General features: G+C 40.0%; 1 protein-coding gene across 4 annotated transcripts in view; it reads left to right on the top strand.

Annotated features, from left to right (window-relative positions):
* The window catches only part of BANP (BTG3 associated nuclear protein), a 145,918-nt gene that overhangs the window by 122,566 nt on the left and 4,004 nt on the right, over positions 1–19,348 (top strand). For 2 of the 4 annotated variants that reach the window (XM_068693683.1, XM_068693682.1), the window contains exons 12-13: positions 17,047–17,190; positions 17,687–17,749. In XM_068693683.1, coding sequence (XP_068549784.1) covers positions 17,047–17,190; positions 17,687–17,749 — 207 coding nt within the window. The remainder of the gene's footprint in view (positions 1–17,046; positions 17,191–17,686; positions 17,750–19,348) is intronic. The other 2 variants (XM_068693685.1, XM_068693684.1) reach the window with 1 other exon arrangement.

Raw genomic sequence — 19,348 nt, 5'->3', positions numbered from 1 at the left:
GTTAATTATTTATCTCAAATGCTAAGATGGATAATTATTAAAGATTTTTCTTGAGCTGACTGTGAAAGGAGAAGACATTTTTAACTGAACCTTTTCCAGAGCCATTTCGTTGCTTATCTCCTCTGTGGCTTATTTTTCCTATATAACGGGTTTCTTTGTGTTTTGTGTGATCTAATTTCTGAATTGTATATGTGGGAAAATGCAGTAGGCACATCGGTAGGTAAATAAATAAGTCAAGCATCAGAGGGAATCGCTTGTTAGCTATAAATACTCTGCCCACTTGGAGGTTCTGTTTTACCCCTTTATTCTTTCCTAAGCTTTTATCTTCTTGCTGTGGTAAGTACTTAAGTAGCACTTGCTACCTCCTTCTCCTTAACCCCTATTTCCTCCCGTTCCCTCATAAAACCAACTCCAAGCACGAAACATGAATGTAATGGAGGTCACAACACAACTTTTGTGGTATTCCATTTGGAGTCCTCGCACTTTGTTGTGCTTGCAGCGAGATGCAAGGATTTTTCTAAAGCAAAATGCTGGTGCCTAGGAAGAAAATAGGTTCCCAAGAACGTATCGGTTGTTGGGAAGGAATTACAAATGTAAGAGGAAATATTTCCAAAATTCCCTTACTAGCTATGCTTTTAGGGCCCGAGCCTGTGCTTGGAGCTCAGTGAGTACCGGCAGTCCCCCTGCCTGGTACACGGCAGCGGGGTCATTCAGGATGGCTGCCTTAATGGTCTGGGTCTGTTTGCCTAACGTTGATTTTTTCAGAAAAAAAAAAAAGCTTGCTCTGTATGAGACATGAAAATAATGCTTTTTAGAGTGCATGCTATATGGAATCTTTGTATTAATAGCATCTTGGCGTTTCATGTTCCCAAGACAGTCTCCGAAACCACGTGAGGACTGCAGATCTGGTTTGTAAGTACTGTAATTTGTATCAGGACCAGATTTGATCAAGTCCAAATGTTTTTTTTCTAAAATGCTGAATTCATTTTAAGCCCTTTATTCATTTCCATAAGAACAGCCAGCCATACAGAGTCAGACTTAGGCTGTAGGATGTAAAGTTATTGTGTGAATAAAAATCTGAGAGTCTAAATCAAAATAATTCATGCATTAATGGACTGGGGGAAGGAATAACTTTTACGGACCCTTCTTTAAGCTCCTTTAGTTCCATTTTACCAATTGTTTTCAAACGGAGCTCGCTGCGATACCTGCTTCATGCTTACCTACTAGCAGCCTTCAGGAGAACGTTATCAGGCTGTCACTTTTATTGCTGCCTGCCTTTTGATTTATGTTTTGGCCATCAAAGTCGCCAAAAGAAGATGCTTTTATATAAAAGAGTGGTCTGTAGGTTCAGCACTCTTTGTTCAGCAATTTCCTCCATGCGCGGCAGCATGCTTAGTTTCCTAAGAATAAAAAAAAATTTCTAACCAGACGTTTTACTTCCCATGGACTAGAAAGAAGAAAGTTTCAAGCTGGTCGGGGAAAAGATTGTCAACAGCCCGGGGAACATTCCTGCAGCATGCTAGTGCTAGACTCTTTGATAATTTCTTTCTGATGTTATGAGCAAACCGCATTTTAAATGGCTGTGCTTTAAAACCTCGCCTTTCGATTGTAAAAAAAGAAGTAATTTTAACCTTTTAAAAGCAAGATTTTATGCCGCTCTGGTGAGCTTTCGTTGTCGTTTCCAGTTGCGTGGCCACACGCACAGTGCCTGGGTCGGGGCGCGATTTTCCCCTCCCTCTTCCCCCTTCATTGAGACAAACTTTTCGGTATGTGGGCAGAACGCTAGGCAAGTTGAACTTAATGCATACAAGTATTACGGAACGAAAAAATGTGCTTCTAGCATTTATTTTAGGTTATATGCTAGTTTTACATTATCCCAGCTGGGTATTAAAGGGAGTTACAGAACTGGCAGTATGCTGGGGAAAACCAGATGTGTACTCTAAGAAAACAATAGCTTTGGGTCCAGAGCTTTCATTGAAGTCTGCTTCAAATTCACACTCCATCTTCCTCTCCCTTTTCTCACCAAAAAATAGAAAAAATCTAATTGAGAGATGCTCAAAAATGTATTTAAAAAAAAAAAATAAAAATCCCAACGATGATCGGAAAATTGAACATGTATGCAAATGCTCTCTGGATATCCCTTCAGACAGAAGAGACCTTTGGCTGGCCTGGAGGCTCAGCTGGTAGCAAAATTCGTTGCCGTGTGCGAGACCCCGATTCAAGTTCAGCCACAGGCCATTAATGTCTGGAAGCTCCACCTGGGTGAAACCCTCGGCCCTACAGTGAAGCGGGGAAGGATTTGGGGGCTGCGATACCGACGGGCGGCTGCTTTAATTACATCCCGCATTAATCACCTGCCACAGGTTGCGCTGGAGTGGAAAATGAACACAAAAAATGGGAAAGAATGGGCAAAGAAACGACAGCGGACACAGATAAGAGCACAAAACCTTGGAGAAGTCCCGGGCCTGGTGTTCGTGAAGGGTAAAATTGCCCTGACAGTAGACATATGGTTGAAGTTTAACTCACAAGGGAAAACAGGCACTCAACTACTGTGCCAATTGTTTTCCTCCCCCCAAACAAAGCGATTTTAATGATTTATAGCAGAACAGTGTGTGTGTGTTACCTAATGTGTTTAGAATGACTTGATATAGTTTTCTAAGCAGTGCAGGAAGTGAAGTGGATAAACAACCGCTTTTTATTCTTCTTTGTTCAGAATTTAAACGGCTGAGTCTTGGTTATCATCTGTAGCATTAGTTTCTCTGAAAATGCTTTCCCAGCATTGCAGAACTTCATGCCAAGGGCTAATACATGCAAGCAAAAATATGAATTTTGAAAATCACTATCAGGAAAAAAAAAAAAGGATTTAGGATTTCCCTTGTGTTCTCAACCTGGAATGTAGCTGGCAATTCACATTTTAAAGAATTTGTATAATTCTTAAATGTCAGGTTACTGGCTCCAACTTGAGCAAAATAAATAAAGGAGGAAATTAATTCAGGAACCAAGAATTCATTTGCAAAATTGAGAAAGTCTCATCTGCATTACCGTAACATGTAGTACGCAGCTTACTCAAACAAACTGCCACTCCGTTAGGATTCATTTTCATTTTATGACTTTCAATTAGAAAAAACATGTTTCCAGCCTTGCGAAGGCTGGTGTGAAAGAAGCACCAGTTCCCAGGCTCTTCTCCAGGGTATTATAAACATTTGTCCACTTAGTGCTCCGGCTGAAGGGAAAGCACATGTGAAGCTGCCTGGCTGAGCAGGGCGCTTCTGATGGACGAGCTGAGCAGAAATGATAAGGCTTCCCGTGGAGTCCGTAGAGCTGATGTCTTATCTGTGAGCTGCGATTGAAATCAGAGGAGGGCGATTTGTGTTCCTCGAACATATTATTAGATTTGTCAAAAAGATTGGAGTTTTAAAAATGACAGTGCTTATAAGAAAGAACGTCCCAGCTTAATAAAAGGAATCAATCATCTTTTCCTAATTGTTTTTGTTTGAGAGCTATTGTCTGAAAATATTTTTGACATGAAACTTTTTTTTTTTTGGAGGGGGGGGGGGGGGGAATGAAACATGATACAGAGCTTATACCATACATATTACATCTGCTTTTACTTTTGGTCTTCCTTGGAACAAACCGAGCTGTTTACCGTGACGCTGTCTTTTTCAGTGCTAATAATTTCAGTGATGTAGATGGAGTTCCTGTTATTTTGGATTCTCTTTACGTGAGCTTTACGGTTAGATAAAAGCCAAGATTAGAGCTCCAGTTGGGTATGTTAATTCTCGTCTTACCATTATCCTGTAATCTTCTGCACGGGTATTGCGAGAAGTCCAGGTGTTTTGTATGGTTTTTATTCTAAAATAACCACCTCCTGTTTGTTTATAGCCTAAATTCTGGGTGTGGAGAAGTAGCTTAATCTCATGCGTTTCTGTGTCAGAAGAGAAATTGGGAGCTTGCAAGCATCCACTTTTACAAGCTTAACATTTCTGTATTACAGTTTGGGGACTTTCAAAAAGATTTCTTTTTAATCTTCCTGTGTACGTGGGTAGATTAAGGCCTTGTATTTGAATGTATTCGTTCTTGGTCATCCTTTTCTTTTTTAAATAACTGGAAGGGTGTCGTGCATGGAAATGATTTGACTGCAGCACGTTTGCATAGAGCACTTATCTTTGAGGCTGTGGGATAGAAATTGAGGTCTTCTGTCAAGCGCGGCGGCACAGCCTGCCTCCCTCCCTCCTCCTCCTCGCACTGAGCCGTCGGGGCGAGCAGCTGCCTTTAACAGCCAACCTGATGTGACTTTAATTCAAAACATAAGCTGATGAGCACGTAAGTACGCACGTGTTACTAACTAAGACGCTTGACACTTGCTAAGAAAGTAATTGCAATTTTATGACCTGCATATCCATTTCTCTCTCACAGTGTCCGTGTCCCTAACCCATGGCTCTGGGCTCTGCACTGCCCGTGCACATTTACACCCTGCTAGAACACGAGCAGAACTCCTGGTAGTTGTGTCCTACAGCTCTGGCATTCCTTGAGATTGGGGTGAAAAAGCAAAACCCAAGGCCACGAGACTTTCAAGTTCCATCTCCCCTTCTTGCCTATGCAAATGGGAAACGTCTTCCCTTCCGTCCCGGGCTCATCGAGGGGCTCGTTAGAGCTGCGGCGTTGTTTCTTCTGTGAGAAACTTATTAATGTAATTCCGGCAATTCCCACGAGTGCCACTTTCTTACTTGAGCGTTCTTTAATTGACAGCTACTTGCTTATACCTGTCTCCAAGTCCTGATTTATGGCTCAGGCAGGGTTACAGTTAACTCCTCCCGCGGCCGCTCCTGCCCTTTTTCTCCTCCGAAGCCATTGTGCGCCTCTGATTCTGATTGATACAAATGGAGCTGATTACATCATTTCGTAATTAAAGTGTAGGAGGTAGCACATTCATTTTCTTCTCCTTAGGACTTTTTGCTGAACGCTGCAATACTATAGCTCTTCTGTTCCTCCGAGGATAAAAGGCTTTGTGCCATTGTCACATGTGCTTTTTTTTCCCCCATCCGCAGTTCTCCGACTTCATAGGAGCTGCACTGTATGGTAGGAGCAGTGTTTTGTTACCCGAGCAACAAAAGCCAAACTTTCAGATGTTATTTTGCTAGTACTTACCAAAAAATATAAAAAAAAAAAAGTCGCTGCCAGTTATGATGTAAACATTTGCAGTTCCCCCCCCCCCCCGAATGTCTTTTCTTTCTGGAATCAAAGCAAAGTCCCTGTTCCGAGTGGAAACCGATAAATTGTTTTAGACGTTTTCAAGCAAAATAACAGATGTCTGTGATTCTGGTAGATCCTCAGCGATCCGGTCGTGTTATTTTTAAGTGGCATATTTACTACTGGTCTCATTGGTGGGGATGTACCTTCTCAGCAGCACCGAGAGCCCAAATTCTGGTCTGAAGTTATTTATGAAAGGATTGGATGTTATTTCTGCTGAAGCTGGCTGAAGACTTTAGCAGAATTTCGTGGTATACGTTTGTCTTAAAGCTAAGTACTTCAGCATTTATCTTGACCTTCTGTTTTAAGCATAACTAATCCCAGCAGGAATTTGGGGCTGGCGGACGAGACCAGCGGGGTGACATTTAAAGCCATATTTACGTTTACAGGCTAGCGGGGACTTGTCACACAAGAATGTAAAGGAAGACAGCCCTGGAGGACTAAGTTATCCTCTCCCTCTTGGCTAGGTTATGTCACAACAAAAAATTTCCCACCGGCCAGATGCTGTGTGAGTCACCATTTATTATTCACTTGAATAACCTTTATCAGTGCCGGTCAGTCGGAGGGAGTCTGGGTCACCCCCGTCTGACTTTTCTTGAGCTTTTGCACTCGGCAGCTACAGCTTAGTAAGATTTCTTTGACACTGTAGTATTTTTCTCTGAACTGTCCAACCGTTTCTTAATAGCACTCAGTTGTATGTTGACTAAAGCCCAAAAATAACATTCTATTGGAAAAAAAAAATTACGCCAAAAGCTTCTTTACTCTTCTCAAAATAGTGAATTATTATAGGGACACATAATTGTCTGCTCTTGAAAAATCTTATTTTTGGAAGTAGTTCCATCGATTTGAATGTACTTACTACTGATAATAAGTCATTTCATTGCAAAATGTCGCAATTGTATAGATTTGAGTAATTTTTACCATTCTTAGGGTGAATTAACTCAAAAGATTGTGCAAGCTGTAGCAGAACGTAGAAGGCTGAGCTGAGCAGAAATGCTTGGTTATGTATTTCTGCCTTTTCTCTTTTTTTGCCAAAAGGTGGTTGAGATGTAGGAAATAATTCTTGGTGGGGTGATAATCTGGCAGTCCTATTTCCATACACACGTGTGTAGCTTGAATAAAGGAACATGCTGATTAACCTAAAAAGAGATCCAGGAAAGAGATTGAGCAACCAGAGCCTCACCTTTAGAGGAGAAGGTGAGCAAGAAATACCCAGACTTTGTGACTGAGGGAACTCCAGCAGGTAAATATACACAAAAATGTCTTTTTATAACAGCTGAAATAAGGTTGTAGATTGCAGTTTGGGAAGTTCACCATCTGAAGAGCACTGCTAGTTAACCACAGGGTTGTTTTGAGAAGCTTCCCTCGGTGGGTGATTTCCTGAGAGCATCTTCATACAAAGGATGAGTCACGTACAACACAGATTTCCTTACAAACTCTTCAATTCGATACAGTGCATTGAGATGAGGTAACTCTTCTTTCCGTATCCAGGCAGTTTTTACTGAAATTACATCTGCAGCTGAACTGCCAATTAATTATAATCAAGTTTTACACATGTGCTAGTTTTGAAGTGTATTTCCAGTGGAAGTCTCTGGTTTGGTTTGGTTTATTTTACATCATTTTATGGGGCCTGGGTTTAGCTCTACACAAAATGAACAGAAGGACCCCACTTGATGTCAGTGAGATGTGACCCCAAAGCATTTGAGACTATACCCGTTTCTTTGCTTTGGTATCCATTTTCTGATGTTGGCGGGTATGGTATTGTCATTTTACCTTTGGAATTGATTGTTCAATGAATTTAAAAAAAAAAAAAAAAGCTGGTGTAAATTTGAGCTACTTACATAAGACTTCATACAATCTCGTACTTAGATCGCATGATACAAAGCTTGATTTAGGCTTTTATTTCATAGTAATTAAATTTGCATCCCTTTCAACCAGCGTAATAGTTCAAAGATAAAGCTTTAATTACACTGATTACCTTTTTTCTTCATTACCACCCACTTCTCAGAGGAGCTGTTAGTCTGCAGAGAGTCTGTATGCAGATCACTTACAGACGTTGGACCATGCTTTGGAGTGTGCTGGTGAGAGCAGGTGTTCAGGTTTTTTTGGGGGAAAAAAAAAGGACAACATGAACTAACTGTTTTTATTGTTTGTTGTTTTTTTTTTCCTGCCCCTTATGCTTCCCCAGTTTATATAACAAATTATATGTGAACACTTTCCAAAGGCTCCAGATTATTTATTTGTAAATTATGGTAAATTATTACAGAGAGAGAAAGTTGCACAGGGAATATTAATAAAGATGATGGACCTCTTGCACATTTTTCCCTTCAAAAACTCAATCCAGTTCTGTGCATCTCAGCCGTCTGCGCTTATCAGAGCTGCAGCTTGCCATCACCTACCTAGCCTAATCCAACCACTTTAACCAAAAAGACGGAGATTTCTGTCAAGTTTGTTTAACTAACCACAATAGCTGCAGTTTGTGTTCGTGCATTTCTCCAGGATTTGCACAGGCACATTAAGGGAATCTCAGAGTAGACATTACTGGGTAAAGCTGCGCTGTACTATGTGCTCAAAGTACAAGCAGATGAGATGGTTTATTATTTGTTACGCAAGGAAATAATGCCACTGATAAAAATGTAGGCTGGAATTATTCTCCTCATTTCTCCACACTTCGTAGAGCTGAAATCAGTTTCAGTTTTCATGGCTTTTAGTTTGGGGAATTTAAAGGAGGTGCTTTTCGGTTATATGGCTCTGCAGGGGTGTTAGTTAATGAAGTTTTGACAGATTTAAGGTCACATTTTGCATGGTTCAATTCAGCACACTTAGAAATACACAGCAGGGAGTGTTCCTCTCTCTCTCTGAGCGGTTATATGTTAGACTTTTATATATGCTGGATTTATTCTTGTATTGGCACATTTTATGTAGGAAATAAATAGCAAATTTAGGTACAGGTGGTTGTTGGGGTAAAGAATGACTCAGAGTTGAGCTTTATGAACTAGATCTTTACCTTCAGAATGCTATCAGAATCTTTAGGAGCAGCGAATCCTTTTTATATCATTTCCAGTTACATTAGATCAAACATGCTTTTATTTTAAAAGAAATAGTTAGGGATGTTAAAGCGAATGTATTACTTGAAGTTCTTGCAGTGTAATTTTCTGCAAAGCCCTTATCATACACACTGCAGTGGCTGAGGACAGGTAACTGGGGCAATTTGATTTTGGGGGGTGGAAAATGCAAATAGGATACTTGATTCAGGGACTCTGACTTCGGTCATCACTTCCTTGCCACTGGCTCTATCAGAACTTGTATTTTTTTTTCTTTTCTTCCCGGTGTAGCCCAATCCGTGATTATTTGGCATCAGTCACTTTGATCTCTTGATGTAGCCCATCTGGGCACAGACGTGATGGGTGTGTTTTTAGTTCAATAAATATTCCCAGTTGCAAGAAAGTGTTTAGAATTTAGAGCATGGTAAAGAATTAAACCATGTTAGCATACTTCATGTAAATTAGCATTATTTCATTTAAAATAGGCTTTATTTGTTTCTGTGAGCTTGACTGACAGCGTAATTCTTCATGATCATTTGAAAATGTAGCTCTATCGCAAGAGGTTGTAGTCAGGGTTAAATTTATTCAAAATAATTTAGTTGATACATTGCAAAAGTAATTTTAAACCTTCCAATTTGTATTTTCTAGTGTTTTCGCACAAATATCTTTGATTAATGCTATTCAGTATTTTAATGAAAGGTCTAAAAGAAAATTAATAATTAGCGATATGTAATGGCAGTGTAATTAAATGCTAAGGAATGAAAGTAACAGGTCATCTTTGCACTCTGACCTAGATTACCAGATATGATTGACTCAAGCTGCCTTTTAATAAAGCCAGATGCAAAGTAATGATGTGCTTTGCTAAGAACAAATACTGCAGAAGTGATAATGCTGGAGGTTTGGTGGCCTCCTTGCTAGGATGCAATATATTCTTTCACCTCCCAGATCTTTCCCTGCAAGGAATATAGAGAAGACAGAAGATGGGGCAGTTTGTAAGATGCTACGAGGTATTCAGTTAATTGAAGCATTTAGGATTTAGAAGATGGGGTGTCCTCTAAATGAGATGTAGCCTGAAAAGCAGTTGTGCTTTTCATGGAGATTGCTTTATGTAAAAATCTTTAGTTTAAGCTATGTAAGACAAACTAGATGGTGAATCAGCCCTCTGTGACAGTAAATTGAATTTCTGTGAATTCTGTGAATTTCTGGAAGCTCTCTGGTGGCTGGATATGAAACAGGATTGGAGTGCACATGGCAGCCCAGAGGCTTCCTTTTCTTGTGGTGAGGCTGCTAATAGCAAAATGATAATTAGAGTAAGTTTGGCTTGAAAAATAAGAAATTAAAATACGTAATGATTTACAGAAAACATCAGTGGTATATATTTTGGCCTTCCCCTTCGCCTTATTATTATCTCAGTACTTCAAAGTCAGACATACACCACAAGTAAGAATACACCTGAAGAAGGCTAGAGGCCACATATTTAGAGGCTTCCCCTTAAGAAAGGGTTGCCAGTAAGTGATCTAAAGGAAGGTTTGCGTTTTCCCTGCACTGACTTATACCTCTGTGTGCTTCCCATCGCTAGTTACTGAAAGAGAAAAGCTGCAGCTATTCTCTGAGACACTGGGGGCCATCTGTCTTCCTTATCTTCTTGGAAGAGGAACTTCCAGCCTTTTATTGCTGTTAATATATATTTTTTTTAAGTTTGGAAGATAAAACTTAGTCCTAAAACTGTCTTATAATTCTATCAAAATACTGTTTAATTTTAAATATAGAAGGGAAAGTATGCAGCAGGATGTAGCGATCCTTGGGTCCAGATTGTCAACTCCGTGTTCTGAAGGATTAAAAGTTCAACGGGAATTTATTGCTCTGGGAAGATAATACATTATCAGACCATACACATTCTGATTTTCTGTATGTGTGGGATAGGCAAATGCAGTGCAAATGTAGTTATGGTTTTTGGGTAATACTGCTTGATCTTAACGTGGGGATGAGTGCTTCTTTGACAACAGGTTAGGTCATCCCTTCTCGTGCTGCCACTCCTTTTTATTGTGTTAATACATTAAAGCTCATTTTACTGGAACTGGACTGTAAAATCACCAAAATAACAGCAGCAGCCACTGTCAGGTAAGAGCCTTTTGATACAGTTGACCTTGGTTAAATTGAACCAAGAGCCTAAAGAAGCGGGTTGCTAAATTTCCATTAGACTGTAGTGTATTCCATACTGGATTTGTTTCCTAGTGTTGGGTCTTTCTCTGACTCATCAAGTGGAATTAGGAACCAAAAAAGCCTTTGTGAAAGGAACCAAGCTTTTATTCCATCAGCTCCAGTGTTTTGGCGTTCTGCATCTTCTGTTCCAGAGTCCTTAGTAAATGCCAAGGTGACTGAGCCATTGATTAGACCTAACCTCTGATGTTTTCAAGGAGCTCACTGATTTTCTGATAACAAAGATGTATGTCCTGCAGCTAAATAGAGCCCAGTTGCCCCAGGTAAACACATCTATAAACCTGTAAACCTACTAAAGAATGTTTTATTGGCACTCTGTACAGTGGATGTTCTTAGCCTTAAGGCTCCAGAAAGAAATCTTTAAAAGAATCAGATTCTTTGAAAGAATCTTAGTTAAGTGAACATATTAATCAGCAGAGCTTCCTAGCATTTGGAGGAAGGAGCTGTGCTTGCTCTTTGAATATATTCACATGGTATTACCATCAATGATGACAGTGTAGGAGGATGATAGACAGGTTTTTATTTTCTAGGAATCATCTAAAACCATTGCTATCCATACACTTTTGTACCCGAACTGTCCTTTTATCAATGTTTTAGCTAGCAAATGCCATCAAAGGCCTTCCTTTTTCCTATGCACAACTCTTTTCTTTTGTTCAAGGTTTGCTGAAATGGTGCTTGCTGTCTGTAAATGTTACGGGATTTTCAGATGTGAACCTTCTATAAACAACCACCCTTTCAGTGACTCAAAGTCTCATTTTTTAAAGAAATGACCACTTTTATTGCATTCCTGAAGCAGCAATGGAAAGAAACTATGGCAAAAAGACACCAAAATCCCAGCGAGTCTTGTTTTTGAGATTTTTATAGGTAGGCAAACATATGTGCTTGCCTAAATTAATAAAAAAGCACACGACAACAGTAGCAAGAATGTGTTTTAGCAAGCTCAGTCTGGCAAGGACCAGCCTGAGGAATGTCTTTTTATTTTTCATTTTTGTAAACAAACTTCAGCTATCCCAAACTGATTACTTTCTGGTTTTGCAGGTTGGGGTCTAGAGAATGAATTTAAAAGTTGTGGGTATCTAGAAGAATAATTGTCAATGATAAGTAAAATCAGGAGAGGATGTGATACGAATTAAACCATGGTTGGAAACTATGCTTGAAAGATTTTGGAAGAAACTGAAGGAAAACCTATTATATTTTAATCTTTTTTTATTAGTAGTAATATTATTTCCTGCCCTGGCAGTTGAATGTTGAATGGAACTATTAGTTATGGGCAAAAATGGAAAGGAGGAGAGCAGAGAAACTAGCTGGTTTTCATTATTACTACTAATTTTATTATTACCACGTTTTATATGGCAAGCAACTCGCTGAAAAGGGAACCAAAAATAGAAAGCTGGGACCTCCAGGCTCAGTGTCTCGCATGTTCCTCACCATCAAGGCTTTGAAAAGAGAATGATAGAAAAAAAAATAGAGGGGGGAAGGAAAAAACAACACAGAGGTTGAGATCAGTGGGAGCACAGTTGGATAGGTGGGAGTTAAAATTGCTGTAAGGAGGGACAAGTAACGTGTGTGGGCACAGGATGCACTGAGTGCATGGGAGGGATCTGTCTGTCCCTTAGCTCATTTTATCGAACCTGTCAGCTCTTCTGTGTTATCGACAGCCGTAGAACTTGAAGGAAAATAAATTTGTGGTCAAAGAGACTGCGGTTCTGTTAGGCGCTAGCGATGCCAGGAGTTCACACTTCATTTTGAACATCTGAGCAAAAGACTTTTCCTTCTGGCATTTTTAGGGCCATTTAAAATCAAAACCAACAGAAATGCACTTGCGTTTCTTTCTGAAGGTGTTAGGGAACATTTGCTTACTCTGAAAGCTGGTGGATATGGTGAGGGAAGGGGCTCTTCCATGCCTGTAATTTGGGCAGGTTGGCTTCACCAGGGAGCATGGCAAGCTTTTAGGAAGCAAGGCTTGGGACACTAAGGGTTGTGAAGATCAGGTCAGACAAATTACCAAACACATCCTTTCTCCTGAAATTCTCCTGAATTACTTTAAAAAAAATAATATATATTTTTTTTTATGGAAAAAGACTCCTTAATTGTAAGGACTTACCGTTGATTGAGCTCTCACCTGCCCAAGTTAGCTTGAGGGAAACTGGATGTCAGGCACTGCTTTTGTGCCTATGGGAAAGGGAGGGCTGCCATCAAGCTTCTTGTTCTGTGTGTTTCAGAGCGTGAATTAACGGCTTCTGTTGGAAGTGAAGTTTATTATTTCTCAGTTTAACTGTATTCTGTTACCTGCTTTGGAGCAGGGAGGCAGGATGTTAGGGAAGCCCAGCGGGGTTGGGACAAGAAGTTCATCTTCAGGGCAGATTGCTAATTGTCGTGGCACAATTCCTTTATTTTAAGGTCAAGAGCAGGTAGGAATTACAAAGTTAATTACAAAGTATTGGTCTGGGAGCCAAGTGAGCAGCCAAAGAAAAGCCATATACTTGCACCTGCCCCTTTTGCTAAAGGCTCTGTTCTCTGCTCCTCCACTCATGCTGTTACACACAGCTGTCGATCCGTTTATGTCTTTAATTTTTGCAGCCTTGCTATAGTTTCATATAAAATCTGTGGCATTTGCAAACAGAAAACTATTAAATGAGGCTGACCAGAGTTATAGGGCTGAAGTTAAATCCTGTTTTTATCTGGGTAAGCATGGGCTTGCAGATTAGAGGAGTTTGTTTGGATCCACTTGAAACCTCTCTATGGACTCTGTCCTTTTTCACATTTGTTTGTCTCTCCGCCTGTCAACATGTGATTTTGAGAGAATTTTCTTCCTCTTGGACCATTCTATGTTAAAGAAATGGGGATATCTGTTTTTATGAAGCACTTTGCATACTGTGAAAGAAGGATGTTTTACAAATGCAAGCAGAGCTGGGCTTTTTCTGGACAAAACATTTCTCAATACTTCTGTGTGTGGGAACTAGGAAGTGTGACTTCAGTCTGAGTTCTGCAGCAAAATAAACTTCTAGCTTATGTTGAAGTTCAGAGAGAAATATCATAAATTTATCTTAATTGCCAGTAGCGCCTAGAGAAAATGTAATTTATTGTTGTCTTTAATGTCAGTTCAGTTGGATTTTCCTGTCTGAATACACTTGGGATTCTTTGTAAATTGTGTTATCTTATGAATACAACGTGATTAGTGAAGTGGTATTAGTGTGCTGTAGGTCACCGTGTAACGTTCGACACAGAGGTGCTCAGCCACATGGAGAGGGATCAAATGTGCAGGCTGAGCCTCAGCTTGGTTTGATCCCTCTTTGGCTCAGCAGATTAAACACAAGGTGCTGTGCCATCGTGATCACAGACCCAGCTTTATTTCCAAATCTCTTACCAAAAAAAAAAAAATAATAAAAGAGGATTGATCAAGATGACAGTTCTTCCCTTCTGCTCTCATCCACTTGTATCTGATTTTCAGGAGCTGTGCAGGTTATGCCACAAACACAAGCTAGGTGGTATTTAAGGAAACATAAGACAACTATTAATGTTAGCATGTGCGAGGCGGAGAACATGAAGAAGGCTTTTTCAGCATTGGATATTTCTGCTTTTAATTTTCAAAGTCCAGACTGATTATTATTTTTTTTTTGGAAGTGATTTTAAACATACAAGAAGTAGACTGGGCATGACAAATAAACAAAGAGCAGCCTGAAGAAGCAAAATGGTTCTCATTTTTGAAAAAATGTTCTTTTGCTGGCATCCAAGCATCCTATCGTGCTTTCTTTCTGTAACTAATATGCTGGTAGAAGAATGACTTTCCCTAAACCCCAAAGTAACCGCACTGCTTGGTGTGTCTTCCACAGTTGATTACTTTATGTGAATCCAGCAGTAAAAAGCTCTTTGGATGGAGTTTGTTCTCTCTTCTTCACAACATGCATTGCGCTGTCATCGTGCTTCTTTTTTCATTGCTCCCTAAAAACCGAGATCCGGTTCCACAGCCGGATGTTTTGTAGCTGTAGGAAAAAAATAAATAAATGAAGAAGACATTTGGTGGAGGATAAACATAGTGCAACATCCGACGCAGATCCCATCACCTGGTTTGCCAACCCCAATCAGTTTGGCATGTTAGTGGCAATGAGTCTGTCTTACGTGCCCACTTGCCTCCCATTCTTGAATACTGAATAGCTACAAATTGTTTTTTGTCCTTTCTCTAATTTATCAACCTGTTTTTCTCAAGCTATACAGCTGGAGGGCAAGCACAGTGCATGTATCTATCCCTGCTCTACTCTTGAATACAGTCAGATTTTATACTATAAAAGCGTACCATAAACCAGAAGCTGGTTATAAGTTTTACCCCTCACTATTGTAAAACAGTTTGTATACAAGAATGATGGGCTGGTTCAGTTGTTCGTAGCCTTTCTGAGGTTTGTGCTTCAGAAATTAATGAGATAAAACACATTTTAAACCTGGTCAATGGGACAGACCGTGATGTGGTTCTGACAACACGTACCATGGAGTTCCAAAGCAAACACTGTAGGACAAGAGAATTTTGCTTACTCCTGTGAAAACAAAACATAGCATCCTTCTGCAGCTTGATGCTGCTCTATCTCAGAACACCCAAGATCCCTATAAAACGCTGACAACACCCCAAAGGTCGTTTATAGAGGTCACCTCTTTCTGCCTCCCACACTCCCAGGAGAAGTTCTGGTCTGCCCACTCCTTCATGGCCACCCACCCTCCGATCAGCTGAGAAATCATACTTTTAAGAAAAACTTTTGTTAAGTATGTTATTTTTGTTCTTTGTTCTCTTCCCTTGGTTTGAAAGACATCTTTTTATTGCTGTGGTTTGAATACCTTAGTTAAAAAAAAAATACACTGTTCACAGCATATGGAAACTGAATTTGTGTATTTCAGCTGGATTTTCAAAATATGTTTTGGGACTTAATGTTGTTTACATACATGAGTTTCATTCTGATTTGCATTTTTAGGAATAAATTAAAATTAGTCTAATAACAATAATGTTTTTAAGCAAGTGGTTTTAGATGAATCAACTGTTCTTTGCTTGCTGGAGGTCATAGGGGACTTTCAGTCCTGACCAGTCCAAATGCAGATGTGGAGAGCACATGAGCTCACAGAGACCATGAGCGCTAATTAGCAGTAATTCATACATCTACACCTTCATGTGCAATAGGAATATAAACACTGCCGTAATAAATTGTCAAAAGTTGAATGCGTTTGGCTGTGAGAGTAAGTTTCTTGGCTCCATGTCTGTATTTATGTAACAGTAAAAATATTATTCAGGAAGATGGTTGTGTGCTATTGACATTATCACACACTTAGTGCAACCTGCTCGGTCTATCCCACTTCGTATTTGCAATAATCATTAACAGAATTGTTAATCCTTCATCAGTTATCTTTTTCAACACCTACGAAGGCATCATTTATCACGAGGGCAGTAACTGTAAAGCCTTTTGAAAGCCAGAGTTCCTAGATGTGAGCAGTTCGCCATAAAAATATCCCAAAATGATTTGAGAAATCTTTTGAAATGTTTCCCAGCCGTAGGAGCACGGCATTTCCAGGCAAGGAGGCAGCACGTGCCTAAGCAAGCAAAACCGAGCAAGAAGCTCTTTTTTCCCCCCAACAAACCTGCCTTCAACCCTTTGATCTTGATAACCTGAAGGTGCAAGGACGATAAAAATGAAGCCAAATGTGCCTGTTTTTTTCCCCCTTGCTTTCTATCATCGTAAAACCAAGCAGAAAGGTTTCTAAACCACCTTCCTCCAGTGGTCACTGCCTGCAAAGCTTTGCTGCCTTCCCACCGCCTGCTCATACAAGGAACCAGAGCACCGAAGGTCCTGAGCCCATGGTGCTGCCCGTGTCCATCTGAGGCTGTTGAGAACAAGCAGACCGCTTTTCCTAACTACAACATCATGTAGTAAAAGCAGTGCTTCCTTTTTTTTCCCCCCCACAGGGCTTTTTAAGTCTACAAGTCATGTTTTGCCTTAGGTAGGACTCACAATAAAACCAGGGGAATTGGGTGCTGCCAGAGAATAATAGCAATTAGCCTGGGGGATTAGCGCGCTAATTGCTATTAGTTGTTAAAATTGTCTCATTCTGTATGTGGTAATAAATGATATTACTCTAGTGTTTAAAAAATATATATTAATATTAAAATTGACATATTTAGCGTAGGCCTCCAGGATGATTTATTTCTTTGCTAGTGCTGGTACGTGTAGAATACAGACTGTTTCGTGCTAGGGATCATCTGAGAGTTCAACATTTCTGGGTGCGGTGCTTGTTAATCCTTCCAGTAAAGAGCTGCAAGAATCCAGGTCTCGTAAGGCAAAGTGCAGCGAGCATCTTGTATGAGAATCTTTCCGTGTGTGTCCCACATCCTTCTGGGAATCCCATGTGCTTTAAAGTAACTCTTACTGATAGACAAGTTTCCTTGTGTTTCTCTTTAGTCGTCTTTGATTTTGCATCTGTTTTAAGTTAGATGTTTCATAACGCCTTTCTGATCGTGGCTGTTTACAAGCTGCTTTCTCCACTGCTTTGCTCGCAGGTGTTGCAGGGCGCTCAGCTGATAGCGGTTGCATCTGCGGAGCCTGCGTCAGGAGGTGTTGATGGATCCCCACTCCAAGGCAGCGATATCCAAGTCCAGTATGTGCAGCTCACACCAGTGACAGACCACTCTGCAACTAGTCAAGTATGTATGAGTGTGTATATGTATGTATATACTATATATATCTATATATTTATCATTCAAAGTACTTAATTTGGTTGAAATGTCTGGCAGATGAGCTAGATACCTATTTACAAATGCTGCAGTCCAAATAAGTTTATGATCTTGTTTCCAAACTAAAAATGTAAAATCTTTTGCAGTAAGAAACATCATTTTCTTAAAGGCATGAATGGTGTCGAATGAGTTTATGATCTTATTTCCAAACCATAAAAAATAAAATAATTGTGTATAATAGACATAATTTTCCTAAAGGTATGAAATGGTCTTTGACTATTCCTGCTTCAATGTTTTTGCTCAGTGCCCCTAAGATAATAGTTATTTTGGCCATCGTTGTTTTTCTGCACCCTTGAAGGCTGGGAACCATGTTTACAGCACATGGAGAAAAACTTACTCGGAATCTCTCCAAAAAGTATTTTTCAGACTGAGGTTTCTTTTAAAAATGTTATTCCCTTTCTGACAGCAGTTTTCCAGCTATTTTGATCCACAGCCTGGATTTCCCACAGGAGCTGCAATGTTTGCAATTGTAAGTGAACACTTGATTGTCTCACTTAAGGTGGAGGAGGTGTATTTTAAAAAAAAAAAAATAAGTTTGAACTGTCATGTATCAGAGCCTAGAAAAAGCTTCCTATCAGCTTCAAGCCATGTCTGGTGACAGCACGAGAATGCTGACTTAAAACAGTTGTCTGAAGTTTTTCTGAAGATGGTTACACATTCTTCCATGAGCCCAACTGCAGTGGGCTCCTTTTCTAGAGAATGCCTAGTGGTTTTGAAAAATACTTCTGCCTGCTAGCCAGCATATAATGCTATCCTCAACAGACAATTTTAGAGTGGATTTTTGTCTGATACATTCCCAGTTCTGCAGAGAATTCTGATCTGGATGCAAACTTTTGGATATTCAGTCTTTCAAGGAAAAAAAAAAAAATTGCAAAAGAAATCAAGGGAATCATGCCCAAAATTTCTGTGCACAAAACTAAGGTGCCGAGTGCTTCTTCCACGAGAAGGGTAATCCACAGGTCAGTTTGGTGTATGAAGTTAGAGCACATCAGCTATTCCAGTAGCAAATTACACCCTCAAACAAAAGATGCTGCTGCTTACATATTGCTGAGTTGCCCCAGTCCATGCTGACTCCCCACATGGATGCTAGAAAGTGTTCTTCAGAAAAATGATGCTGCCTGCCAAAAAGGAGTAGGCTGCCTGGCACGTGAGCATGTGATACGCTCATCTCCTCGTGTAGGTGAGTCCTTAACAGTCACTTTTCCCCCTTACCTAGGTTTGTCTCTGTTACCAGTATCCTCAAGCCTCTTCAGTAATTTATTCATAGTCACTTGTGTTATCACACAACCAGAGTGTTGCTGCAGGGGTTGTGCCTAATTTGCTAAAGTCCTCAAGTACTAAATCCATTGCTGGTCCTACACAATTAATAATGCACACAGGCATCAGCGAGCAAGGTGTTTCTCTCCTGACATGCTGCTATCCTCACCCCAGGCCTTGGAAATTCTCAAATTTAATGTTCACGGACTGGGTCTGTGCCTGTCCTCCCTCCTCGCCTCCCACCTCTGATGGGCAGGAGGTTAGGGTTGTAAACATCAGCATCCGTCTCCCACACAGCTGGCAGCCACCAAAGGAGCTACTTTTCTCTTCAGAGACACTTTGCACCGTGTTAGGTTTTAAAATCGTGGTTAACCACAGATTTATACAAAGCTGGAGAGAAACAGAAAAGGAATGTGAAATAAGAAGAGTATGAAAGGAAAAACAGACTAAAAATAAGTTTACCATAAATATTTCCTCAGTTTACACAAACTGAAAACCAAGGGTCTGTTAATGAATTGGAGAAACCAACTTGGTATTTGCGTTACCCTGAGCTATATGAATAACCCAGTAGGGTTTTTGGCTGAAATAGTCGTACATCATTTTGGAAAGATCTTTTATCAGAAGGCAAAAGTCTTAAATGGATCTCTCAGGTTGTAGAAATGATTTTATCTGTTTTCATATGCTTCTTTGCCAAGGTACTGAGATGTTCTCAGTGATTTTGAATCTATTTATCAATTCATCCTTTGTAAAGAGGAGTTAATTATCTGCTTGAGTTGGATGCCATGCCCTATGCAAATTCCATGCTTGAAAC

The sequence above is a fragment of the Anas acuta genome, chromosome 10 (assembly GCF_963932015.1).
Source record: "Anas acuta chromosome 10, bAnaAcu1.1, whole genome shotgun sequence".
NCBI lineage: Eukaryota > Metazoa > Chordata > Aves > Anseriformes > Anatidae > Anas > Anas acuta.
Note: the sequence above shows the minus strand (reverse complement) of the source record. Positions and strands in the feature narration are given on the sequence as shown.